Genomic DNA, 25,238 nt, shown 5'->3' on the forward strand with positions numbered 1-25,238 from the left:
GAATTCAAGACTTATAATTAATCAGTGTAATTAGTTTGATTCATTCATCATTTATATCAAACAGAGAAGGACTTCACTCTCCAAAAGTTACTTATGAACTGGTTGGAAAAGTTAACTTTATCGAAGAACATGTAAAAAATACGACGAACTTTGTTTTTTTGATACTCAGGCCGAACTTATCGAATTGAAACACAATTATTTTATTAAATTGATTTTTGACGTGAATACGTCTTTAAATTTGCTATCATATGGAGGCAATCCAAAAAACCTAATGATAACAAAATCGGGGGGGATACAGTTTGGCATTATAGTTTCGAATCTATCGTCTACATCCAAAATTAAATTAGACCACTAGATAGCTAAAGAATCAAAGAATTCATTACAATAAGCGAGGACTGTGACGCATCGCGCGCGGTAGAGGGGAAAGCGCCGCCATTTTGAGATCATTTTGCTGCTTATCGAGATTTGCAATTAGCATAACTTTTGACTCGGAGAAGCTACGATGTTCGTTTAAGTTTTAATCGTTAGGTGTCGTCACAATCTCTCGATTGTACTTAAAACATTAGTGTAAAATAGTGACAGTTAATATGATAAGGTGTTAGAATAAAAAAATATATAATGTCGGCCTATAGGCTTCGAAAAGCCAATAACCAAATACAGAGATCATATACGGTTGGAAAGAACTTCTCAAGAACAATCGAATGGTAATAATAAAACACCATATGACCGAGTCAGGCTGTGCCGGGAACGTAAAAGAATGAATGCGGCCGAGCGGATCAACGACGGTGTCAGTACATCTCTGCAGCTGGGGCGGTTGAAATTATGCAAGTGGATGATGAAATCGCTTCTACATCGACAACGGACTGTATAGGCATAGATTGTGTTCGATCGTCGATTTGTTTCCTTGATTTCATCCTAAATACATAAATAAAAATATTTTATATAAAAAATATAACCCTTTACGTAAACGTATTCACGTACAACACACGGTCACCTTGTCCATGACACAGCCACAGTTATTTTTTTTGTAGCCTTAGCACTTCTGAAATTAGATTAAATTTTGCGATAAAATAATAAAAAGATATAAAGAATAATAATAATTATTATTATTATCTCAGGATAATTATTAAGTGAATAATTCAACATATACATATGTTCAAAAACTAAATCTTTACAAAAGAAAAAGAGTCTTTAAAATAACTTTTGTAAAGAATACCCACGCATATAAAATCTGTATAATTAAAACTAACCACCGTCTTACGATCTATATTTGATTCTATTTTTTAAAAAAATGTATTAATATTTTATTTAATCTATAATAAATTTACTGTTCAGGTGAATGCAATATTTTATTTAATCTATATTAAATTTACTGTTCAGGTGAATGCAATATTTTATTTAATATATATTAAATTTACTGTTCAGGTGAATGCAATATTTTATTTAATCTATATTAAATTTACTGTTCAGGTGAATGCAATATTTTATTTAATCTATATTAAATTTACTGTTCAGGTGAATGCAATATTTTATTTAATCTATATTAAATTTACTGTTCAGGTGAATGCAATATTTTATTGACGGTTTGCATTCTTTCCTATTAATACATTCCAGTAATAATACTTCATTGGTCAGAGTGTTTGCTTAAAACATTTAATTCTGTGTTCGCTAAAAAATGGACAAATTGTCAGAAAGTGGAATACGAGTCCTCCAGCTCCAAATTGTTATCTGTTTTGATCTGATTGTTTTCATATTTAAAATATTCTCTCTCTTTAATACGTACATTTTCATTTTTTTTTTGTTTTAGGTTCCTTGAGTTTTGGCATTTCAAGTACTGGATTATCACGGCAACTGGATTTCATCTCTAGCAAGACAGAAGATGGGGATGGTGTTGAAAACAACTGAAATCTTAGTGAGAAGCGACAAACTCTAAAAAGAATTGCATCATGTAAATAAATGCAATCAATGATTTTTCAAATTCAATATATTTTAACTGTTTTTCCCATACCATGAGTAATCACAAACAGGTAATAAAAAGACTGGATTATAGTGGAGGTGGCGACATAATGACTAGATAGGACGCCATGTTTGTGATCATGTTAATAATTATGGGGCTGGCCCATTGCTGGGCTTGCCCCACATCTTGTATCTGTAAATGGAAAGGTGGTAAGCAGACCGTTGAATGTATTAATAAAAGTTTAATCACTCTGCCATCTGGTATAGACCATGGTACACAAGTTTTAGATTTTGCTGGCAATAATCTAGATAGACTACTGAGAGCACGTTTTGAGAGGATGGGTCTTATAAATTTACAAAAAATTTATTTGTCCAGATGTAGGATTAAGCATATTGAAGAGAGTGCATTTAAAGGTTTGACAAACCTGGTTGAACTAGACCTAAGTGACAATTCAATTTCTTCCGTCCCGTCGGATACATTCAAGGACTATCCATCATTAATGAGGCTAGCCTTAAATGGAAATCCAATTCGTATTATAAAAGCTAATTCATTTCATAAATTACCATTTTTAACTAATCTTGAACTAAGCAAATGTGACACCGAAACCATTGAAGATGAGGCTTTTGACGGTTTATCAAGTTTAGAATGGCTTAAACTTGATAATAACAAAATTAAATACATAATTGGTAATAATATTTTACCTATTAGCCTACATGGAATCGATTTACATCACAATCCATGGCAGTGTGACTGTAAATTGATCGATTTAAGGCAATGGCTATTAAAATATAACATTCCACATACCATCGAACCAACATGTGCAACTCCGTCAAGACTAAAAGGAGTTGAAGTGAAGAATTTGGAAAGCGAAGACTTGGCATGTCTGCCGGATGTTACGCCAACTACGCTGTATTTGGAAATTGGCGAAGGTCAGAATACATCATTATTGTGCCGAGTTTCTTCGATACCAGAAGCAAAAGTGTCCTGGTGGTACCAAGGCAACATCCTGCAAAATGATTCAACAGTTGCTCCTGGTCTACATTTATATTATTTCGTCGAAGAAGGCACTTTTGATAAAACATCAGAACTATTTATATTCAATGCTAATGTTGAAGATAACGGCACTTTTGTGTGCATTGCTGAGAATCAAGCGGGAAAGTCACATTCGAATTATACAGTGAGGATCATACTTAAAGAGGAACCAGTAATTGGATTAACCGTTTTTCCTTACGAGTATTTTGTCGTTATATCGACGGCCACATCAGTGATTGCGATATTGGGAGTAATCTGTATAGCTCTGTGTTTTGTTCAATGCCGACGCCAGAAAAGGAGAAAACGCAAGAAAGATCGTAGCAAAGTAGCTGCGATGCAACAGCAACAAGTCACCGATAAAACCCCAGTGGTTAGAGATAGTGATCATATCACTCGAATTGGTGCCACTGTGCAACTACCAAAATTGAATGGCGCAGTTTTGGGCCAGGAGATAATGGCCTTTCAAACTGGCCCAGGGGTACTGGTGATACCAAACAATTTGAAATTTACCCAGCCCATTGTGCCGCAAACATTTCCAGAACAAAATCCTGATTTGATAAATGATGCAAACAGTAAAGACTGGCGTCCGCCTAAAGAGAATTTAGTTGAAACTGAAACGGACAAAAAATGGACCGGCGGAACACTACCAAGGAGCGACAATTTTCCCAAACACTTAACAGCTGATGTACACCTATCTCCTGGGAAGTTTATTGATTCAGATGGTTATCCAGTTGACTATGGCCTGCCAAAAATGCCTGGACCATTTCCAGTGATGATGCCACCAGCCTCATTTTATCGTACATTACCGCATAAATCTAGACAGACTGGTGGCGCTAGATTTTCTAGAGAAGCTGAATTTGTTGGTAAAACCAGCGCTTCATCACCATACGAACCTTACAATCCGCCCGACGTAAGATATACAGCCGAAGGTTATCCTTGTTCAGCACAACCACAAGCGGTTGTATATCCATGTTTTCAACAAGATCCTTTCATATCTCCGCCAGCCGGCTATAAAAGTGATCCAAAAGATGCTGCGGCCCAGTGGCCAGAATCAAATTTAGACAGTTTGAGAACACAAAGTGTGGCCGCACAGACATCTGAATGTGAACAAGCCCCAAGTAATCCTATACGTGAAGAGCCTCCAGTGTTGACAGAAAGTCCTGATGAAGGATATGAAGGTGAGGCGGCCGATGCTGCTGACAACTGACGAGCGAGTAACCCACAAGCCCAGCATCTTCACCATAACAGAACCTAAAGTCTTCAATCTTAAAAAAAAAGAAGTGATTCAGTCTTTAGGAAATCCCAAAAGTAAAAAACCCCAATAAAACTAAATGTATCAACCATTCCTTTCCAGTGAATTAAGGACTACTAAAAATTGTACAATGTAAATAAAACCGAACATGGAGTTTTAAAAAAAAGAGTAACTTTCTGACAGTCATTTAATTCGCTAAAATAAATTGTGGATTGAGTTGTCGGTTGGGATGGGATTAATATGAATTTATCAGGGTAACCTTCTCTCCCAGGGCTTGTGGAAGATTTTGAGAATGTGCTCAAACAATATGTATTACAACTTATGAATGTAATCAATAATCTGAGACTATCAGAATTTAAATTTAGTTTTTATGACTGTAAATAATATATTTATATATTTTTTAAAGGATGCGAGTGTAAAATTATATTTATTTTATTTGTATGCACTAAATTTTAATTATGAATGATTTCATCAACTGAATGGCACTTAGAATGTGAATTAAACAAAATGGAATAATTTTGAATAGCTCAGACTAGTTTTCATTTATGCACTGCTCAAAAAAACAAAAACAAACGAAGTATTTTAAGTAACAATTATTCTCTGACTAAAGGAATGTAATTAAATTTAATAATTCCACAGGAAAATCTCAAATTAATTTTCAGTACTTTCAGAAAATGTTTACAGAAATAAGTGCCAACTAAATCGCTTTACACAAGCCTTCGATCGGGTTTGGCACCCGCGCTTGCTCTGGAAACTCAAAGGCATTCTTCCGTTTACTCACTTCCTCATCTTGAAGTCCTATTTGTCTGATCGTCATTTTCAAATTCAAATCGGGACATCGTTTTCAGCTAAACATCGTATTGAAGCGGGTGTTCCTCAAGGAAACATCTAAGGACCTATCCTATATGTTATATACACTGCAGACATACCAATCCATCCTGAAACTGTCCTTCTAACATATGCAGATGATACCGCTATACTTTCTCCTCACATTGATCCGGTAACTTCACACAGAAACCTTCAAACTCATCTCTTTTCTCTTGAGGAATGGTTTAAAAAAAATGGAAAATCAAGTTAAATGAAACAAAATCTCAAAATATTACTTTCACTCTCCGCCGCATCACTCTTCCTCCGATCTTCTATGACTCAATTCCAATTCCTCCTGCCAATGTTGTCCGTTAACTTGGGCTGTATTTAGACAAGAGACTGACTTGGAACCCAGCACACACGACTTAAACGAACTGAAGTCAACAGGCGTTATCGACTACTTAAAAGACTACTAGACCAACGTTCAAAACTTTCACTTAACAAAAAACGACTGATTTACAATTCCATACTAAAACCCACCTGGACGTACTGGTATTGAACTGTGGGGTTCAACGAAACGCTCCAATCTTCAACGAATTCAATCGCTTCAGTCTAAAATTCTCCTCACTATCGTTAACGGCTCCATTTTTGCGTTTCAAATCTAACTATCCACACAGACCTGGAAATTCCTGGTTTGTAGGTTTAGGTTGCAAGAACTCGCTATAAAAGTTTTCATCAGAACTTACACTGTCATTCCAATCCTTTTGTACACCACTTATCATCTCATCACCATCCAGATCATCCTCCCAGACGACTAAAACGTCAGTGGCCTCGCGAGTTTCTCTCTTCCGAGGAGAGTAGCTAATTCTAGAGATGACTTAGGGAGTGTTATCGCTGGGTAACTTCTCCCCTCAATTAGTTAGTTCGATGTCAGTTATTGTCACTGTTACTTATAGCGTGTCTAGCGCTGGTGTAACTTTACAAATAAATTAAAATAAAAAAATCGCTTTAAAGAATTTCATATTTTGTTTAATTGTAGTAACTTTTTGGCAGTTAAATTATTAATTGTTTACTTTACAAGTTGAGAGCTTTTCAACCATGTTGACCTTAAAGAGGAATAAGTAACCTGTCGAATTTGGTTCTTTCTCGATCTTACTGGAACTGAAAATTAGATTCCAACTCCAGTAACACCCAAATGCTCGTCAATTGAGCTGCCCAAACAGAAAAAGATTTTTGTTTATAAGGTGATACTCAATAAAAATAAAACTGATACTAAAACTAACTGAAACTAATAGCAGAGACGCTCGAGTTTATTTTTTTTTTTTTGGGTAGTTTTGATTTGAGAAGTTATTGCATTAATTTTTCTCATTTCATTTAGAACAGAATAAAATCACTTTCACAATTAGATTATTTCTGAGAATGTTTTCGCAAATTAATTTAAGCAATAGGATCACTTCAAAAAAAACATCATAGCAGAAGTTAATAATCATGTAATTATTGTAGGCTTATGATTCTATGAGGTTCTCACTGTCTGAAGTGCTGGAAGTCTGATGGAACGGGATGCATTGGTGCACTACCATGTATTAATCTCTGGCTGCATCATTCAGACAGAGCTTTTAAGAGGACAATTAATGCCATAGTCTTAATTTTCTTTGACATCTAGGCAACTTGGTTGGCTGTCAGATTCTACAAAGTTAGTTAATGAGTTAGTTTACCTAAGACTGGTTTGGACATTTAGTAAGAAATTTCCCGTACCTTTGGGTTCAGAACTAGCACTCCATTTACGTTAAAATACGGTGATAGAAGTCTTGTCTAGCAGTTCAACAAATTTGAACAATAGTTGATTCAGTTTTCAATGGATTTTGTAAGTTAGACGATGTTAAGCTTAATTTAAAATTCAATTGGTTTTAGCAGTTTAATTATTTGGTTAAATTCTTGAAAACAGAGTTCTGTTTGACAGATCTCAAAAATTAATCAAGAATTAGGGTGAAGGGACCAGTAATTGACTGGGCACCAGTAATTGACATACCAGAAATAAACTGGTATTATAAGGGATATGTGCCGTTTTTAGTGGTGATTCTTTCAATTTCGTTATTGAGAAGCCTTTGGGCAGCAGTTCCAGAAAAATATTAATTATTGGAAGGTTCCTTGGTATCAGTGGAAGGTTATTTGTGTAAAAAGTTCAAAATCAAGGAAAAAACAAGCCGTTGCTAAGGAGGATTGATAAGAAAATAATTTTTCTTTTTTCTTATTTTTCGTTTATTTGTTCATATATTCGTGAGGTTATCAATGTTCTGTTATAATTAGTATTACTTGTAGATTTCATTTATGTAGTTTTTTTTTTAATTATAAGAAGCATTGAGGATTAAAATGGGGCTGTCAATCACTGGTCCTTGAAACGGCAATCTGCCCAGTAATTGACATGTATGTCAATTACTAGTCATACAGCTTTTTTGTTTAAGACCAGTGATTGACTTCCTGGGAAAATGGTAAGATAGGTTGGTAAATTTTATTATAATTAAAAATTCAATACATTGTAAAATAAAATCATTGATAAAAATCGGCAACATAAAATAAATAGTAAAACTTCCAACAAAATATGTTTAAATTAATGAATTAGCAAATGTACGCCTTATTTCAAGAGGGCATGCAGAATGATTATTCTGTAGAGAACAACAATGTATGAACAACAAACTGGAATAGTCGAGATCGCCGAACAGTTTCACGAGGCCAACGTGACTGATAAAAACGACGCCCACTTATCGGAGTTTGAAAATCTCTCATTCTCCCTCAGTTTTGGGTCCTTGCCACATGCCAAAGAAGAAAGGGAGGAAATGGCTGAACCATAGAATTCCATCAAATAAAACGGCCAGGGGAAAAATGAAGCTCCCTCAAGAGAAGTACCAGGTGCGAAATTAAACATAAGTGGAGAAGTTGGTGACTTAGTGATGTTACACATTTCTTACTTTTTAATCTAGTTTTTTTTTCATTGATGTTTCATTTATTTATTACTGTTGTAAGTGCGAATGCTTACAACCTGAGGCGGGACGCAATGAACGTGCCCAGTGTATTTATACATGAGCCCAAGAGGTAACTCAGTAATAATAAACAACCAAATACTGTTTAGATGCAGAAAATAAGAATGAATTACATTCAGATAGTTTGGTTTCGAAGCAAATGACACTGGCAGCACAGATTGTGGAAAATATTAGCGAAGCGCTCCAAAAGAAGGGAAGCGTAGGAGAAATTTTGTTCACTAGAAAGCACCAACAACTCGAACCCAAGGACGCGTAGATGCCATCAGTAGCAACGTTATAGGCGGAATGGATAAAACAAGGATGTGACCACATAGTCTAATCGGAAGTAGAGAGTTTGGTAAAGTGAGAACCAAAAAAAAATTCCCAAAAAGAGGTTTAGGTAACAAAATATTTAGCGGAAACTTGAAAGGATAAGAGAGCGGAAGAGTTGAGAGAAAGAGATAAAAGCGAGCCGACAGACATTGTGTACGATCTAACAAGTATGTTAGCTAATATCTCCTTGGTACTATTGAAAGTAAGGGCTGTTATTCAAATTACCTGTCTTGGCTTGGGGACTTAATTAAAACTGTCCAGTAGGACAGTGGTGTAAGGGTTGGTCGTCAAAAACTGTATAAAATAGCGTAATGTTGAAAAATATTAGATTATTTAGGTTTGTCTATTTAAAAACTGATTGTAATTAATTATGAATAAGACCGATTTTTGTTATAAACCCAATTGAAAAAGTGATTTAGGTGATTTAAGTGATTTATTTAGATTTAAAAGTGATTTTGAATGCATATCTTATGTCGTTTCATGAATATATTTGTATGTCAATTACTGGTCCCACCCCATGTCAAACACTGGTTCCACCGAAAATTCGGTATGTCAATTACTGGGTCATTGACATACTTCCAAAAAAAATCATTTTTGGTTGACATAAAGATCGAATTTACTGCTTTTAAAATATTAATAAAATAAAATACATCCTACTGGAGCGGTACAATTTTACAACCTACACCTGGAGCCAAAATAACGGAAGTTATTCTACCTTAAACTCGAATTTTTTCTTAAGCAGTCAATTACTGGTCCCTTCACCCTAAATCCATTTTAAATTATTTTAATACAATCCTTGATTTTTAAAGATTAATTTGTTTGCCACAAATAAGAACAATCAAATGATTTGTCAGTTATATCTTGTACTAGATAAGCCAATAAAAATTATTTTGTCCAGACACAACGTGACAGATGTTTCCTAAGGCAAAAATAAAGTCCCATTTTATCTGGTTGTGCGTAAAATAGGCAGAAATTGTTTGGTAACTGAAAAGTTTTCATCATATCTGCAACGGCAATGGCTTGCCAAATGGAATCGCATATTTTTTTTTTTTTTTTTTTGCGCATCAACAGCTGAGGTCATTAGTGCCCCGGATCTTTTTCCAGTGCACTGCCGGCCTCCCGGACAGTGTTCTCTCGTTACAGACAACACTGTCCATCACCGGACAGTGAGCTGTAAGAAGCGCCTAGGAAGAGAAAATCTAAGGGTCAGCTGCTGGATTCGAACCCGGGACCTCCGCGTGGGAGTCCAGTATGCTAACCTCATAGCTAATCCCTTCCCTATATTTCTGTTGTTTATATTTCTAACAATTCTAAAAATTACCCATCAAAATAAATATTCTATCACAGAGTAATTTATTGAATGTTAATTTTATTGGCTGCCAGGTCTTAATTTTTGAAAACAATATTAAATTTCTAAATTTAATATTTCGCCCTTAAAAATTAATTTATTCCAAGAGCAGGGATATTTTATGAAATAAAGAACATAATTCGTAAATTTTTAATTAATTACATCCAGTTGTCAAAGAGGAAATTGCTACTAGAAACGGCTATCGTTCTTGTTATTCTATTGTCTGAACAGTATATAAATTTGTCTTATTTATGTGTATATAATAAATATGTAAATATTGATTTAATTTTTTCAAAAAAAAAAAAAAAAATGTAAATGTAACTTACAATGTGCAAAACTGTATTTTTATTGTTGTAGGATATATTGTGTAAATACATAAACAATAGATAGGAATTTTTATTTATTGTTTATTAACGGGAAAACAAAACAAAAAATTGTCAGTAGTTTATGAATTATTAATAATAAATGTTATATAAAAAAATAAATTAATAAAAGTAATAAATTCTATAAAAGATAAAGTGAACAATTCTTGTAAATTATTGAAAATATACGTTACAAGCTTTTTTAATAAAAAAAAAAAGAAAAAAAAGGAAAAACTAAAAAACTAAAGAAGATACTCATGTAATATTGTACATAATAAAGTTTAAAAAAAATCAATTCAAAATAAATTTGTGAACTTGTAAAAATGAATGGCCTTTATTATGAATGGTGTATGTTTAACATATAAAAGTGGGAATAAAAAAACATTTACAGTATGCAAATACTATGACATAAGGAAAATGAATATATTTGTTTATCATTATGAAAAAAAGTCATTAATTGCATTTTTTTCAGGAAAGGCTCAAAAAAAAAAAAAAATAATCCAGAGGAAAAGAAATCCTGATGTTAACTGTATTTGGATTTCACAAAATAGATTATTAAAATTAAATTTTGAAATTGTAAATATATAAATGAAAAAAAGAAATAATTAGTAAGAAATAATTTTCAAAACAAAAAAAAAATAAACTATTATTAATAAAATGAAAAAAAAAAAAAAAATTTTGTTTTGTCTTGTTTCTTTCTTTTTTTGTTTTGTTTTGTTTCTTTCTTGTTTTGTTTTGTCTTGTTTCTTTCTTGTTTTGTTTTGTTTTGTCTTGTTGGTTTCTTGTTTTGTTTTGTTTGTTTTTTTATTTAATTTAATAAACAACAATGGTTTGAAAATATTGTAAGTTTTTTCATTGTAAATATTATATTCTTGTATTTTGAATGGAGAGAATTAATATATTGATGTAGAATTTAGTTTAACCATATCTCTATTTTATTGTAAATAGTTTCAACATGTTGGTTATGTTTGGTATAAATAAAAGTGAGAATTTGTCTCTTGATTAGTATTTTTTTTTGTTTTTATTCCTTTCAATTTTTAATAATAATAATAATAATAAAGGGAAGGGATTAGCTATGAGGTTAGCATACTGGACTCCCACGCGGAGGTCCCGGGTTCGAATCCAGCAGCTGACCCTTAGATTTTCTCTTCCTAGGCGCTTCTTACAGCTCACTGTCCGGTGATGGACAGTGTTGTCTGTATCGAGAGAACACTGTCCGGAGGCCGGCAGTGCACTGGAAAAAGCTCCGGGTGCTAATAACCTCAGCTGTTGATGCGCAAAAAAAAAAAAAAAAATAATAATAAAGCCTTTTATTTTAAGTAAAAACAATAAATACAAAAGTAATTTTATTCTTGAACATAATAAAAGACATAACATACACTGGGGTCCAAAAGACCATCCGTGGAATTGTTGCCTTACAATAATATACTTAAACATTACAAAAATTACTTTAAACTTTGTTTAATTTTTTTTTTTTTTCCACTTTATTTTTATATTTACAACTGCAACAATTGTTGCACCAAGTAAATCTGATCTTATTGGTTCAGTTCTCTTGAAAAGTCATGGTTGGAGCAATCACCCACTAGCGAAACTCCTTCACGATGATTTAATCACAACAGATCTCTAGGCCATTTTCGCTTCAGTCGACGAGGAGGATTGTCTGGAAGGTTTAGAGAGGAGAGTTGTTGGACAAGAGGATTAGGATGGAGAGCTAGGAGGCTGTGAAATTTACGGTAGCGAGACTTTATTAGGTCAGTGACGAAAGGAATATGAAGGTCAGTGTGTATGGTAAGGTTAGAAATGTAGTATGGTGCATTCAGGATTTTCCGTAGGATTTTAGACTGTGTCTGCAGGCATATGGAGTTTACCCTCTGGTTTGGTTGAGCCCCACACTTCTGCTCCGTATGTCCATATGGGTCTTAACAGAGTCTTGTAAATTGTCAGTTTGTGGTTCAAGTCGAGTTTGGATCTGCGGTCAAGTAGTCTAGTTAGTAGCTTGTAGCGTCTGTTCACGTCTTGTCGTTTCAGTCGAGTATGTGGGTTCCAGGTGAGTCTCTTGTATACAGTCCTAAGTATCGTACTACGTCAGCTGGAGGAATCGTTACTCCGTTCAGTAGAACTGGTGGACTTGCAGATTTTCGTAATGTAAAAGTAATGTGCACTGATTTTTGTTCATTAATTTTTATTTTCCATTTTCGGAACCAGGTTTCAAGAAGATTTAAATGGATTTGACTGTTCTGACTGGCTTGTATCGGATCGGAGTGGGATGTAAGAACAGCAGTATCGTCAGCGAATGTTGAAACTATTGTATTTTGAGATAGAGGTAAGTCAGCAGTGTATATTAGAAAAAGAAAAGGGCCTAGAACGCTTCCTTGAGGGACTCCAGCTTTTATGGGTATAAAGGAAACAAGGGGCCTGCCCTTGTTTAAAATTTAAAATCACAAATAAATTTTTAATAATTTCTTAATTATTCACCAATCAATATTTTGTGGAATAAATTGATGAATTTGTTTTATCGGCTAGGGCTCTTTCACCAAGCATCAATTTAAATTTATTGGTAAACTGTTTATGTATTGTAATTAGATTTAATTTCGATTCTGTACATAATAGATAACGAAAAAAAGCAAGATACTTTTTTTTTTTTGATAGATCATTTGAGCCCAGAGCTTTTTTTAGGGCACTGCCAGAACTCTTGACAGTGTTCTATCTTTACAGTTCAGTTGCTCCTAGGATGAAAACATCCAATTGCTTACAGCTGGACTCAAACCCGGGATTTCTTCGTGAAATACTAGCAGGTGTTTTTGTCTAAAGAAAATCTAGGTATAAAAGAAAAAGTATTGTTTAAATAATCCTACATTTGTTTGTTCATATATACACAGAATTCATTAATTTAACAAATACAGCAGTTAAATCCTCTCAAGTTTATTTCCCAGAATAGATTTTATAAAATATTTGGAAGAAAATAATTCTTTACAGGAGAAATTTGAACTGAACATCATTTAAAGGGTATTAATGTTTTTGGTTGCATTAAGTGTGCTTAGCAGGGATTCATATTTCTTCAAAATGATAGTATTAATTCTCTGTCCTTATTCCATTCATTTATAAGGATTAAATTCATTCAGTAACGCTGTAGATAAATTGCTAAAATTTGTTCTGCCAGATTAAGATTTTTTTTTTTTTTTTTAAATTTAACATCTGTCATTGGCGTCCGGATGGTGTTCTCTCGATAGAGCTGTGAGAAGCTGCTAGAAAGAGAAAAATCTCAAAGGTTAGGCTAACAGCTGGTTAGGGGTAGTTCATTTGGAGTCCAGTAGATGGCCTCACTTGGTTCTTTGTTTTGTTTGTGTTCACAATCTTGACAGTTGGGCGTGGTGGGGATAACTATTGCACCATGTGGTACCCAAGACTGTACACTTTAAAGCAAGGCAACTTAGATCTATTGCAGAGGTCGGCAACGTTTTTAATGTAAAGAGTGAAATACTAAATTAAAAATTCATGGCGGGCGCCAACTATTTTTTGACCTAACAAATATAATCTGTACCTCGGAGGGAAAAGGCACCATGTCCATTTTTTTCGATTTTCAGATTTTGGCATCATTTTACAAATTTTTTGTTGCTCTTTCTACAGGTGTAAAGCACTATGTCCTATGTTTACTATTAAGCGATTTATGTATTTTTAAAAAGCACTATGATACTTCATTACTTAAGGGTAAAAGGCACTACATGGACATAAATTTTTTTCACAATGGAGATCAAAATAAAATATTTTAAAATATGGGAGGTTAAGTGGCCATACCAACTATAATAATTATGGTGAGAAGTACAGGAAAGAGTATAACCGGAAAAGTGGAACAAAAAATGAATTTGGAAAAATGTCTTTATTTGGCTCCCCTGTAAAATTTACTTTTTGTGACATGGTGCCTTTTCCCTCCGAGGTACAGAAAAAATAATATTCATATTTATAAAAAATGTTCATTTATTAATTTTATAATTTATAAATTTAATTACAGAACAAGGTTATTATTAATCTTAAATAAATACAGAAGAATGTTTTTAAGTATATTAAAGATGGTGGCAAGAGCAATGACATATTTTTTATATAAAATTATTTTAATGGGATATTTGGGTTGCCATATCATCTGCAATTTTTTCATAATCGATCATATACGACGAATTACCCGCTCTTAAACAGTTATCTAAATGTGCGTCCGTAAGCTGTGATCGATATTTAGATTTTAAATATGTCATATTTGAAATAAGGGCTTCACAATTATAGTTAGTTCCACAGTATGAAAATATTTTTAGAGCGCATTTTCTCAAAATAGGAAAACTTTCCTCAGTAACTAATTTCCAAATTGATTTATCAACATAATGTGATTTTAAAACAATATCATTTTGCAAATTAATTATTTCCATTTCTAAGTCCTGAATGTTAGTAACATCGAAATAATTTGAAATTTTGGAAGGCAAATCAGATTCATGAACATTGAATGGATTGACGAAAAATGGAATTACTGATTCTAACGGTAGAAAATCTTGAAATCTCGAGGAAAATTCGATTATTAATGTATCAATGGTTTTTATGTACGATGTAGTGTCAAATTCACCAACACTCAAATTTAAATTAATTTTCAATTATTCGTTTGACATTTTGAAAGTGAGACAAGGAATTTTTCAACAAATGCGCTTTTAACAATTCCAACTTACATTTGAAAGAATTAACTGCGCTAATCATATCAGCAATATGGGAACTCTTTTTTTCACTCGGCATTGAAATAATAAGTACGTTTTCTTTTCGATGAGTCCATAATAGGGATGGCATAAACCTGTGACAAACTCTCCTGATCTATGCTCTCTTGTTTACTGACTACTACTGACATGATTGCTCAGTTCATTTCAGTTCAACGCGTAAGCGCGTCACCGTTGACGTACAGTAGATTCAAGGAATTTTAAAATTTACGTTTTGAATTTCTTGTCAAAATTAACAATAGTTTAAGGGCGCACTAAAATTTATTGAAGGGCGCAGTGGCGCCCGCGGGCGCCGCGTTGCCGACCTCTGATCTATTGTATTATTGTGCGCTAGACCCTTTCCAATCTTGCTGGTAAACATAGATGTGTAGATACGTGTAATATTTCAAACGAAGATGTGTAATATCAGTTTACATTTAGTCCCCACTACGGAAACCACGATGATGTTATCAGCTACTTGCATTATTCCTACTAGAAGAACACCCTTTCCTATGAGATTGATTGGACCTCTTTTACGTCAAAGAAGCTAAATTTCACTGATAAATCAGCAATCCAAAAGGCAATTATTTTGAGGTAAGAAATCTTAAAGCTTATTTTCTTCATTTTTTGATAATCCTGCTTACGGTGATGTTACAAGTTACGTATTTACATATTAATACAAATTTTGTAATACTTGACTTAACAACTGGGTGCTCTGAAGGAAATTAGTGACCAAAATAAGGTCTTTCTAGTGTGGGTGCCTGGTCATGCAGGATATAAGGGAAACGAAGTGGCAGATTTATTGGCCAGGATAGGCTCTGCAGGACACTTCGTTGACACGGGGCCGTGTTTCGAGGACTCGCAAGTGTCTTAAGACTGCGGCCACTATGGGTCTCCACCCATAGTGGCCGCAGTCTCCACTAGGTCTCAACAGGGCAGAGACTGGCGAAGGAGTTCATTATAGGCTATTCGCCGAGGCTGACTGCAGAATTAATCCGTCAAGTGCGTGGGGCTATAAAGATAATTGTAGGGCTTATTAACTGGCCGCTACAGGCTCAGAAAACACATGCATCGCATGGGCCTGGCAGGAAGATAGCCTCTGAAGGTTTTGACCAGAAGAGGAAGAAACGGCTCTTCACATGTTGTGTCAGTGTGAGGGGCTTGCTCTGGCTAAGGATGTTACTTCTCAGGGGAGGAAAAACCAAGGCCTTGAGAGCTTTACCAGCATCAAGAGTCTGATTAAACGGACGGGTCTGGAGGGCGATCTCTAGAGTGTGGGGACCCACAATAGATCCAAAGGGGTCGCAGTGGCGTAGGCCTTAAGAGCCGCCCTATTAGAATCTAATCTTATCCAACTACCAGTGACGGAAGTGTGCAGGTAATGTAAGAACACTGTTCTGAGACCGGCAGTGCTGTGAGAAAAAGCTTGCTTAAAAAGAAATAGAAACTAACTGGCCAACTTCACCACTGCAAATCTCAAACTAGTCCACTTTTCCCATTTTCACCTAATAATTTTTCAGATTTGGTTCACTCCCACTCCTTCATTGTCACGTAACCAATCCTAATTCACATCTGAAAACATTTCTATATGTAACCGAATAATATCCTACCAAATTTATCCGTTAGATCGCAGAAACAAGGTTAAAATAACTCCGTTTTATAACAGATCTTTTTTATGATGAAGCCAATATTGACAAATTGAACTTAAAAGAAATTAGAATGTAAATGAAGTGGCTAAGATTAACATTTCTTTAAGGGCATATAATTCATTACTTTTTTCTTTTTTTATGGCGCAAAAAAACGATGAAAAAGTTTAAAAAACATGGCTATCGGAATTGAGGATGTATTCCCGAAGGAAGGTTGTAATGTTTTATTCAGGCGCTAGTAAAATTAATGCCTTTTCATTCTGAAACTTTAATGCGTACATTAGGCCAATTATAACTTGAATAATTTATGTTACAACACCGTGTTAACAAATTAAAGCAGAAAGTTTATTGTAGTTGTTGTCATTTCAGTGAAATACAGGTAAAACGTCTTTAACACTGTAAATTTAGTTTACCAGTAAAGTTTTGTATATACTTACCAGCAATTCTCTCTCACTTGGTTGAAATTGTTTTTATAATATAAAAAAATGTAAAATTGGCCTAGATTGTCTGCCATTTCAATTGATAGTTTTTATTGGTGCATTTTCTTGTCATTCCTTAACAAATTTTTGAAATTTGTTTTCATACTTGCGTTAGTTTACCATCGACACTGGTTTTAAAAATTCTACTGAAATTCAGGTTCCACAAGCAATTCTGCTATTTCTTTAAATCAATTTTACACTAATTTTCTCATATAAATTGGTTCTAATAATTCGAATTTCATAATACTTCAAACACTAAGTCCTCTTACAAATTTCTTTATGCAAGGAGTCATGTAAGGGCCCCATCTTTCAACATTTATTTACAAATAACTCTGTAAATTTTATCCTGGTTTTGTTAAACATTTGCAGGATAATGGGGTTAGGGCTTCCCTAAGTGACATTAAAGTGCCATCCTACTCTTAGGCCTACTAGGCCTATTAGGGCTCTTGGGTCACTAATGCCCATTTGCACAAGAGTTAAGTTTACAAATTTTAAACTGAATATTTTCAAAACTAAACATCTTTAAAATTCAGTTGGCTAAACAGGGTAAAACAGGACGAAACGAGAGCTATGGAAGTCTCTTTTTACTAACATAACTAAACAAAAACTTACAAAAGTGTGTTTTATCTGAAGAAAAATCTAAATATGGTTATTTGCTTTGGGTTGTCGATTTTTTTTTAACGAACAAAATATGAGTAAAATTAAACATTTTATTTGATATTTTGTAAAAACTTTTGCTTTATTTCAAATACTACAAAAGCATTTGTCGTCATTTGCGTTTTAGAACTGTAATGATGAAACTAAAGGTTATAGATAGCATTTAAATTGCTTTTGTGTCCAATGCGTGATTGAAAAAAATACAGATAGAATATAAATTATCCACAACAATTAGAAAATCTAAATCAACCCGCTTAAACAAACAAAATGGTTGCCTAGCAATTTTGGGTCAGTGAAAAAGCTTGCGCGGGTCATAGGTTCGCCATCACTGTTATAGGGTCTCGATAGTTACGGTGACCATTCGTACTGTTTTTGGCAGGACAGTACTGTTTTTTAAGACGCTGTCCTTCTTCTTTTTTTTAAGCATAAATGTCCTGTTTTTTATTCATTTGTACTGTTTTGTACTGTTTTTCAATGAAATTTTAATTATACTCAATGAAATTAATGAAAATATGAATATTTTTTCGAAGATTTATATACGATTTTGTTAAGATCTGATCTTCATATTGTGAAAATTAGATATATTTGTATATTATTGTCGTTAGTATAGTTTTAAAGAATGTGACATTAAAACAAATTTTGTTGTGATTTTAAAAGACTGACTATTTTTTCTATTTACAAGAGTTACTATTTACATTTTGTTACTAATTAATAAGTGTATAGTGCAAGTAGTCGCTCAGTTTCGGTTGAACATGGGCCACATTATATGGCCATTGTTTTGTAATAACCGATCTCGAGTTAATAAACGTATTAATATTTTTTATAGGTTTTTTTTTCCTCCTTGTCCTGTTTTTTGATACAAAAATAATGGTCACCGTATCGATAGTACATATGTACTTTAGGAAGGGAATAAATGTTAAATAGTACTCAAACTTTTTCGAACGTTTCTAAATGGCTGAAATTACGAGCTGAAGTATGAATGAAATGTTGGGCCACTAGCTGATTTGTGTAACTTTTATCGTTTAATCAACCCTTATACTTAATTTTTTAAACTAAGGACTTTTCTAGATGAGTAATTTAGAGAATAATCTATAAAATTAAAAAAAAAATACCTGCTCTGTATTCACTTGTCGCGTTGAAAGAAAACATTATTTGGTCCACACAGTTTGTTTATCAATCTGTTCTCATCAGCATAAATTAAAATGGAACATTTCCGCCTTTTTTTTTGGTATAAGTTTTATAAAACGTTTTATTTACGTCACTGCCTGCTAGTTTATACAGTACTTGCAACCATCTTTATTTTTCCATTAATTTGCAAAACAAATAATGTTTTTCAAATCATTCAACCATTACATTTTTTTCTTTTTCAAAATATTGATATCTTTCACATTTTGACGTTTTTTCAGAATATTTTTTTACTGTCTGCTGCCCCCTAGAAAGAGGAAGTATTGTGATCGTCTTTACTGAAGGAATAACGTTCTAAATTTAATAAGTATTTTTTTTGTTGATTTATATTTTTTTGTTTTAACATTATTAATGTAAAAAGTAAAGTAATCGCCTATTTTTTCAGGCGGGGCTTAACGTCCAACTACCAATTAGGTGTCGTGGACGGAGGCGACTACCAAACATTCTTTACTGTAAATTTCTTTTAGTTAACCATTAAATAAAATCCAAGGCCTAAAGACCGGGAATCGAACCTACTAAACCAACAATACATACGAGGGGGTACCCAAAAATAACCGGAATTGCGTTGCCGCGCATGGAGCTTATGTAGTACGCATTTCTGCCGCTAGACGTGTATAGCGCAATTCCTTGCCAGTTCAGTCCTGCCTGTGTTGTCTGCTTGGCTTGTTCTGTTCATCTGCAGTGATTGTTTTTACCAGCGCTGTTTTGTTCTTTTTTCGTTTTTTATGATGGCAAGTTTAAGTGAACAACGTGCAGCTCTGAAATTTTGTTTTCTACTCGGCAAAAATGCTGCTGAAAGTGTTTTAATGTTGAAAACAGCTTACAAAGATGACGCTATGGGAAAAACTCAAGTATACGAGTGGTTTACTCGGTTTAAAAATGGCGACATGTCGATTGATGACAAACCTCGTTCTGGACGTCCATCAACTGCCCGAATCGACGAAAATGTTGAAAAAATTCGAGAGCTGGTGTTCACAGACCGTCGACAGACAATTGATCAATTGTCAGAGAGTAGTGGGTTATCTTGGAGCTCGGTTCAGCGAATTTTAACGGAAGATTTGGGGATGAAAAGGGTTGCTGCCAAGTTTGTTCCTCGAGTTCTGACTGACAATCAAAAAGAACATCGAGTTGAAACATGTCGTGCTTTGAAACAACAGCTTGAAACTGATCCAGACTTTCTGTCAAAGGTCAATTACTGGTGATGAGTCATGGTGCTATGGTTATGACCCAGAAACAAAGCAACAGTCGAGCCAATGGAAGACGTCATCTTCACCCCGACCAAAAAAATGTCAAGTCAAGTCAAGTCAAACATCAAAACAATGCTGATTTGCTTTTTTGATGCCAAAGGCGTAGTCCATTCAGAGTTTGTCCCCCCAGGTCAGACCGTCAATCAAACCTTGTATTTGGAAGTTTTGAAAAGATTGCGCAATAGTGTTCGCCAAAAAAGACCCGATTTGTGGCAAACAGGAGACTGGTTCTTCCACCACGACAATGCACCTGCACACACAGCCATCTCTGTTACACAGTTTTTGGCTAAAAATGGCATGGTTCCGCTGCCCCACGCACCTTACTCGCCTGACCTGGCTCCGTGCGACTTTTTCTTATTTCCACGCATGAAAAAGGGCATGAAAGGTCACCGATTTGACAACATTGAAGAGGTCAAGAAAAAAACGAAGAAGGAGCTGTCAGCCATTTCTAAAGATGACTACAAAAAATGTTTCGAACAGTGGAAGCACCGGTGGGACAAATGTATTAGTTGTAATGGAGAGTATTTTGCAGGGGATAAGGTTGTTCTGTAAAAAATTTGTAAATAAATAGCTTTTAAAAAATAATTCCGGTTTTTTTTGGGTACCCCCTCGTATTAGCTTCGCAGATCTCGCCTCTAACCGTTCGGCTACCGTGGCGCCTAACATTATTAATGTTTTTAGTATTTAAAACATTCCATATCTTCTAGAATTTACTACATACAGAGAATTATCTCAATTTTAGAGGCGGAAATTATTTTTAATTAAGCAAAATTCAGAGAAGTACGATAAGAGGATAAGGGGATTCTAATTTTGAATGTACGAGTAAGTTAAATCCAGAATATTTCGACATCAATGTCTCTTAAACAATACCATTTTCGGCGTAGATATTGAGATATTCATCTCAATTTTAGAGTTAGAAATTATTATTTTTAGTTGAGCAGAATTGTGTGTAATTCAGAGAATTACGAAATTGGAGCATAAACATCTTTGGCTCCATTAATAATAATAATAAACGCAGAAATCTCGTCTCAATTTTGCATAAAAAAAAAGAAAAAAGATTGATACACTGTTTTATTGGCATTCCCCGTACATTGTACCAAATTACTGCTGGCAGACTTTCTTTACATTTTCCCCCAAAAAAATCAAATGTCCTGCTCAGTTGTTTCATACAAAAGTTATTCTCAGTCTTTTTATTTGAAGTGATTCGAGCTGATTTTTGGGGATAATTGCGAAAATACTTGTACACCGTTAAAAAGAAAATATATAATTCCTGTAACTTCTTTTACAGAGGAGATGATTTAAAATCGAATTTAATTGGTAAGAGTTTTTTAAGAAGAATAAATGTCAAGACTAGCTGAATATAATTAGCTGTCATTTGTTCCAAATCTTTTCTAAAACTCTTATAATGAATTCCAAAGTAACATTTATTTAGGGAAGGGATTAGCTATGAGGTTAGCATACTGGACTCCCACGCGGAGGTCCCGGGTTCGAATCCAGCAGCTGACCCTTAGATTTTCTCTTCCTAGGAGCTTCTTACAGCTCACTGTCCGGTGATGGACAGTGTTGTCTGTAACGAGAGAACACTGTCCGGAGGCCGGCAGTGCACTGGAAAAAGCTCCGGGCGCTAATAACCTCAGCTGTTGATGCGCAAAAAAAAAAAAAAAAAAAAAAAAAAAAAAAAAACTATTGTTTCTGGGATACTGAGCTCATCTTTTAATTAGTCACTTAAGAATGAACTAACTTTGGTCGTTATTATTTTGATGTCACAAATTTTTCCTCCCTACTTTTTACCTTTAACAAGCTCCTTAATTGTATTCTTTTCAATGATATAATATTTTACGGCGCAAAACATCGTTGTCTTAGAAATACCTTGGATTGATTATATAATAGATTCTGTTCATTAAATTATTTTTAAAACCGATCAGTCTCGGCTTCCAGATTTCATTCTTCATCTTCCCCAGCCGAGAGGATTGTTACTGTCAATTAACCCCGTAGTGTAGTAATACGAGGTGTGTTCAAAAAGTAACGGGAATTTTTAAATTTCGCGGGTTTGGAGAGTCTGATTGTAAATTTTTTTTTTTTATTATGTTGGTACACATGCCCCTGAAGTACGATAAAATTTTCAGTAATATTCATTGTTTACTTCTTAAGTGGCAGCCGTTAAGGTTAGACGTGTTTTTCGAGCTTGGCGATTTTTGTTTGTTAAAAAAAATGGATCAAAGAATTTGTATTAAATTTTGCGTAAAAAATGAAATAAAGTGTAATAAAGTGTGTGAAATGTTAATAAAGGCATATGGTGAGTCTGCTATGAGTAAAACAAGGATTTACGAGTGGTATAAGCGTTTCCAAGATGGCCGCGAAAACGTTGAAGATGACGAACGACCTGGACGTCCAAGCACATCAACAACCGATGAAAAGTGAAAGAAATGGTTATGAACGATCGCCGAATCACAATCAGAGAAGTCGCTGATGATGTTGCCATATCAATTGGCTCATGCCATGAAATTTTTTCGGATGTTTTGGGTATGAAACGTGTGGCAGCAAAATTTGTTCCAAAATTGTTGAATTTCGAACAAAAACAGCGGAGAATGGAAGTTGCTCAAGAGTCACTCAATGAAGTCGACAACGATGCGGATCTACTGAAACGTGTTATAACAGGTGACGAAACATGGGTTTACGGATATGATGTCGAAACTAAGGCTCAATCGTCCCAGTGGAGGCATTCTGGATCGCCAAGACCGAAAAAGGCTCGACAAGTGCGGTCGAATGTGAAGGTTATGCTCACTGTGTTCTTCGATTTTAATGGCATAGTGCATCATGAATTCTTGCCACAAGGTCAAACAATCAATAAGGAGTACTACCTACAAGTTCAACGCCGTTTGCGTGAAGCAATCCGAAAAAAACGCCCGGATTTGTGGCAAAATAATTCATGGATTTTGCACCACGATAATGCACCTGCTCACACTTCATTTCTTGTTCGTGAATTTTTGGCCAAAAACAAAACTTTAACGATGCCCCAGCCTCCATATTCGCCAGACATGGCTCCATGTGACTTTTTTCTATTTCCAAACATAAAGAGAACATTAAAAGGCCGTCGTTTTACAAGCATAGATGACATTAAAAGCGAATCGCTGAAAAAGCTGAAAGCTATCACAAAGATCGAGTTTCAGAAGTGTTTCGAGGATTGGAAAAAGCGCTGGCACAAGTGTATTGTATGCGAAGGGGACTACTTTGAAGGCGACAATATTAATGTAGATGAATAAATAAATATTTTTTTCAAAAAACGAAAATTCCCGTTACTTTTTGAACACACCTCGTACTTTAATTTTCGTTTTTGAGTAAAGCTGTCTATACGTTTCTCAACATACTCAACATACAGAATTGAATATAATTAATTAATTCCTTAAATATACAAGATGTACAGAGCTACATATCCTCGCCTTGACACTTTGGCGTCAGATGACCTATTTCCAAGAGAAGCTTTAGATAATGGAGAGATTAACACATCAATTACACATTTAATTAATTTTAATGGAAGTACCAGAATTCAATTCAATTAAAAGAGGTTTGATTGTCAAAATTAAACTGAAGTGGAACATGGTAAAAAATTCGTCATTGTTCCTGTAAAAGAAAGGTTTAGTACAGTTAGACTGGCTAGCCGGAAATACAACCATGCCTACATTTTCTCTTCCTAGAAGTGGTAAACGTGAAAATCTAGAGCGAGAGAACCCCGTCTGAATGCTGACCATGCATTGAGAAGGCTCCGGGAGCCAATGTCTAATCATAGATAAAATCTTGATTACAATATATACATTACTTCCAAAAATTATAAAGCAACAATGTACTTACATTAAGCTACCGTCGTCAGCAGTACACGGTACGCTTAGAATCGGACAAGGATATCATTTGCGGGGATAAAAGATAAAAGAAAACCTGCAGCTGGAGGAGAAAGATATAGAAGGACATATTTTTAATTCTTTTTTGAGTCTCTCTCTAGGGAATGGAAGGATCTTATTTTGCAGCAGAGTGGGTTTGCAATCTAGGGGATGAAAGGAGTTTCAGCAGACGGTTTTGGATTTAAGATGTGTCCAGGGATTATGAAAGCTATTGCATGGAGAGGGACGATTCTAGTACGTGTTGTGAACAAATTTGTTCTATGTTGTCTGGGATTTCCCGATGTTACTAGATCTTAGAAGTGAACATAAGATATTTCTGGTTAAATTATTAAAAATTAATATCTTCTTTATTCTTACTGCCATAAATATTATGTCCAGGTAAAAAATAAATCGATACATTATATTTATATTGTGTATAATTCAATAAATATGTTTTGCAATACTTTTTCAATAATACCATCTGACGGCGAATATGTCGGGCATGTTAAGACAACCAAAACCAACGATATGACCGACAAAAGCTGGATAAAATACTAATCTCTTCTAATTAAAAAAATATCTTTTCCGAAAATTTGCAGATGAAATTAAATATTAATATATTTTACTGAAGCTGATTTATAATTGCCATTTTGAGAATTCAACCGTTTTCATTACATACCCTGCATATGACACATTCGACAGAAGTTTGTTGATAGGCACTTATTTGATTTGTGCAAAAATATTTCACAAGATATGGCCAACGTTTTGAAGTTAGTGTATTCAGTTTTATTTGAAGGTTTTCTAAATCTGTGCTGAAATCAGTTTTTAGTATTTTATAATTTATTTTGGATGAAATAATATGTATTTGCTGCCATTTTGCTGATTTGGAATACTATATTTTGTTGTCTTTCCATTATAAGTTTTAGTAATAATAACAAAAATGGTTTATAACAATGTATTCTCAAGTATTGTAAATGTTTACTTATATTATTATATATAAATAATTACTTCAGGATCTATTTGTTTAAATACGAGGGCCGTTTGAAAAGTCCGTGCAAAAATAAAAACTACTTAATTTTTTGGGGTAAACCTTTTTTATTTTTCAACATAGTCTCCTTTTAGGCTTATACACTTCGTCCAACGCTGCTCTAGTTTGTTGATCCCTTCCGAATAATAGGATTTGTCCAAGTCTGAAAAATAGCCATTCGTTTCTGCAATCACCTCCTCGTTTGAATAAAATCTTTTTTCCGCCAGCCATTTCTTCATATTGGGGAACAAATAGTAGTCCGAGGGAGCCAAGTCTGGAGAATAGGG

At 34.3% G+C, this 25,238-nt stretch overlaps 1 protein-coding gene across 9 annotated transcripts in view; it reads left to right on the forward strand.

Annotated features, from left to right (window-relative positions):
• The window catches only part of kek2 (leucine-rich repeat, immunoglobulin-like domain-containing kekkon 2 protein), a 562,599-nt gene that overhangs the window by 507,263 nt on the left and 30,098 nt on the right, over positions 1-25,238 (forward strand). For 8 of the 9 annotated variants that reach the window (XM_074133670.1, XM_074133666.1, XM_074133668.1 and 5 more), the window contains one exon: positions 1,808-11,110. In XM_074133670.1, coding sequence (XP_073989771.1) covers positions 2,085-4,196 — 2,112 coding nt within the window. In that variant the 5' untranslated portion in view covers positions 1,808-2,084 and the 3' untranslated portion in view covers positions 4,197-11,110. Of the gene's footprint in view, positions 1-1,807; positions 11,111-25,238 lie in introns of those variants that run through there. The other variant, XR_012460208.1, reaches the window with a different exon arrangement.

The sequence above is a fragment of the Rhodnius prolixus genome, unplaced genomic scaffold, assembly GCF_049639745.1.
Source record: "Rhodnius prolixus isolate KJV_2025 unplaced genomic scaffold, Rpr scaffold_10, whole genome shotgun sequence".
In the NCBI taxonomy this organism is placed as follows: Eukaryota; Metazoa; Arthropoda; class Insecta; order Hemiptera; family Reduviidae; genus Rhodnius; species Rhodnius prolixus.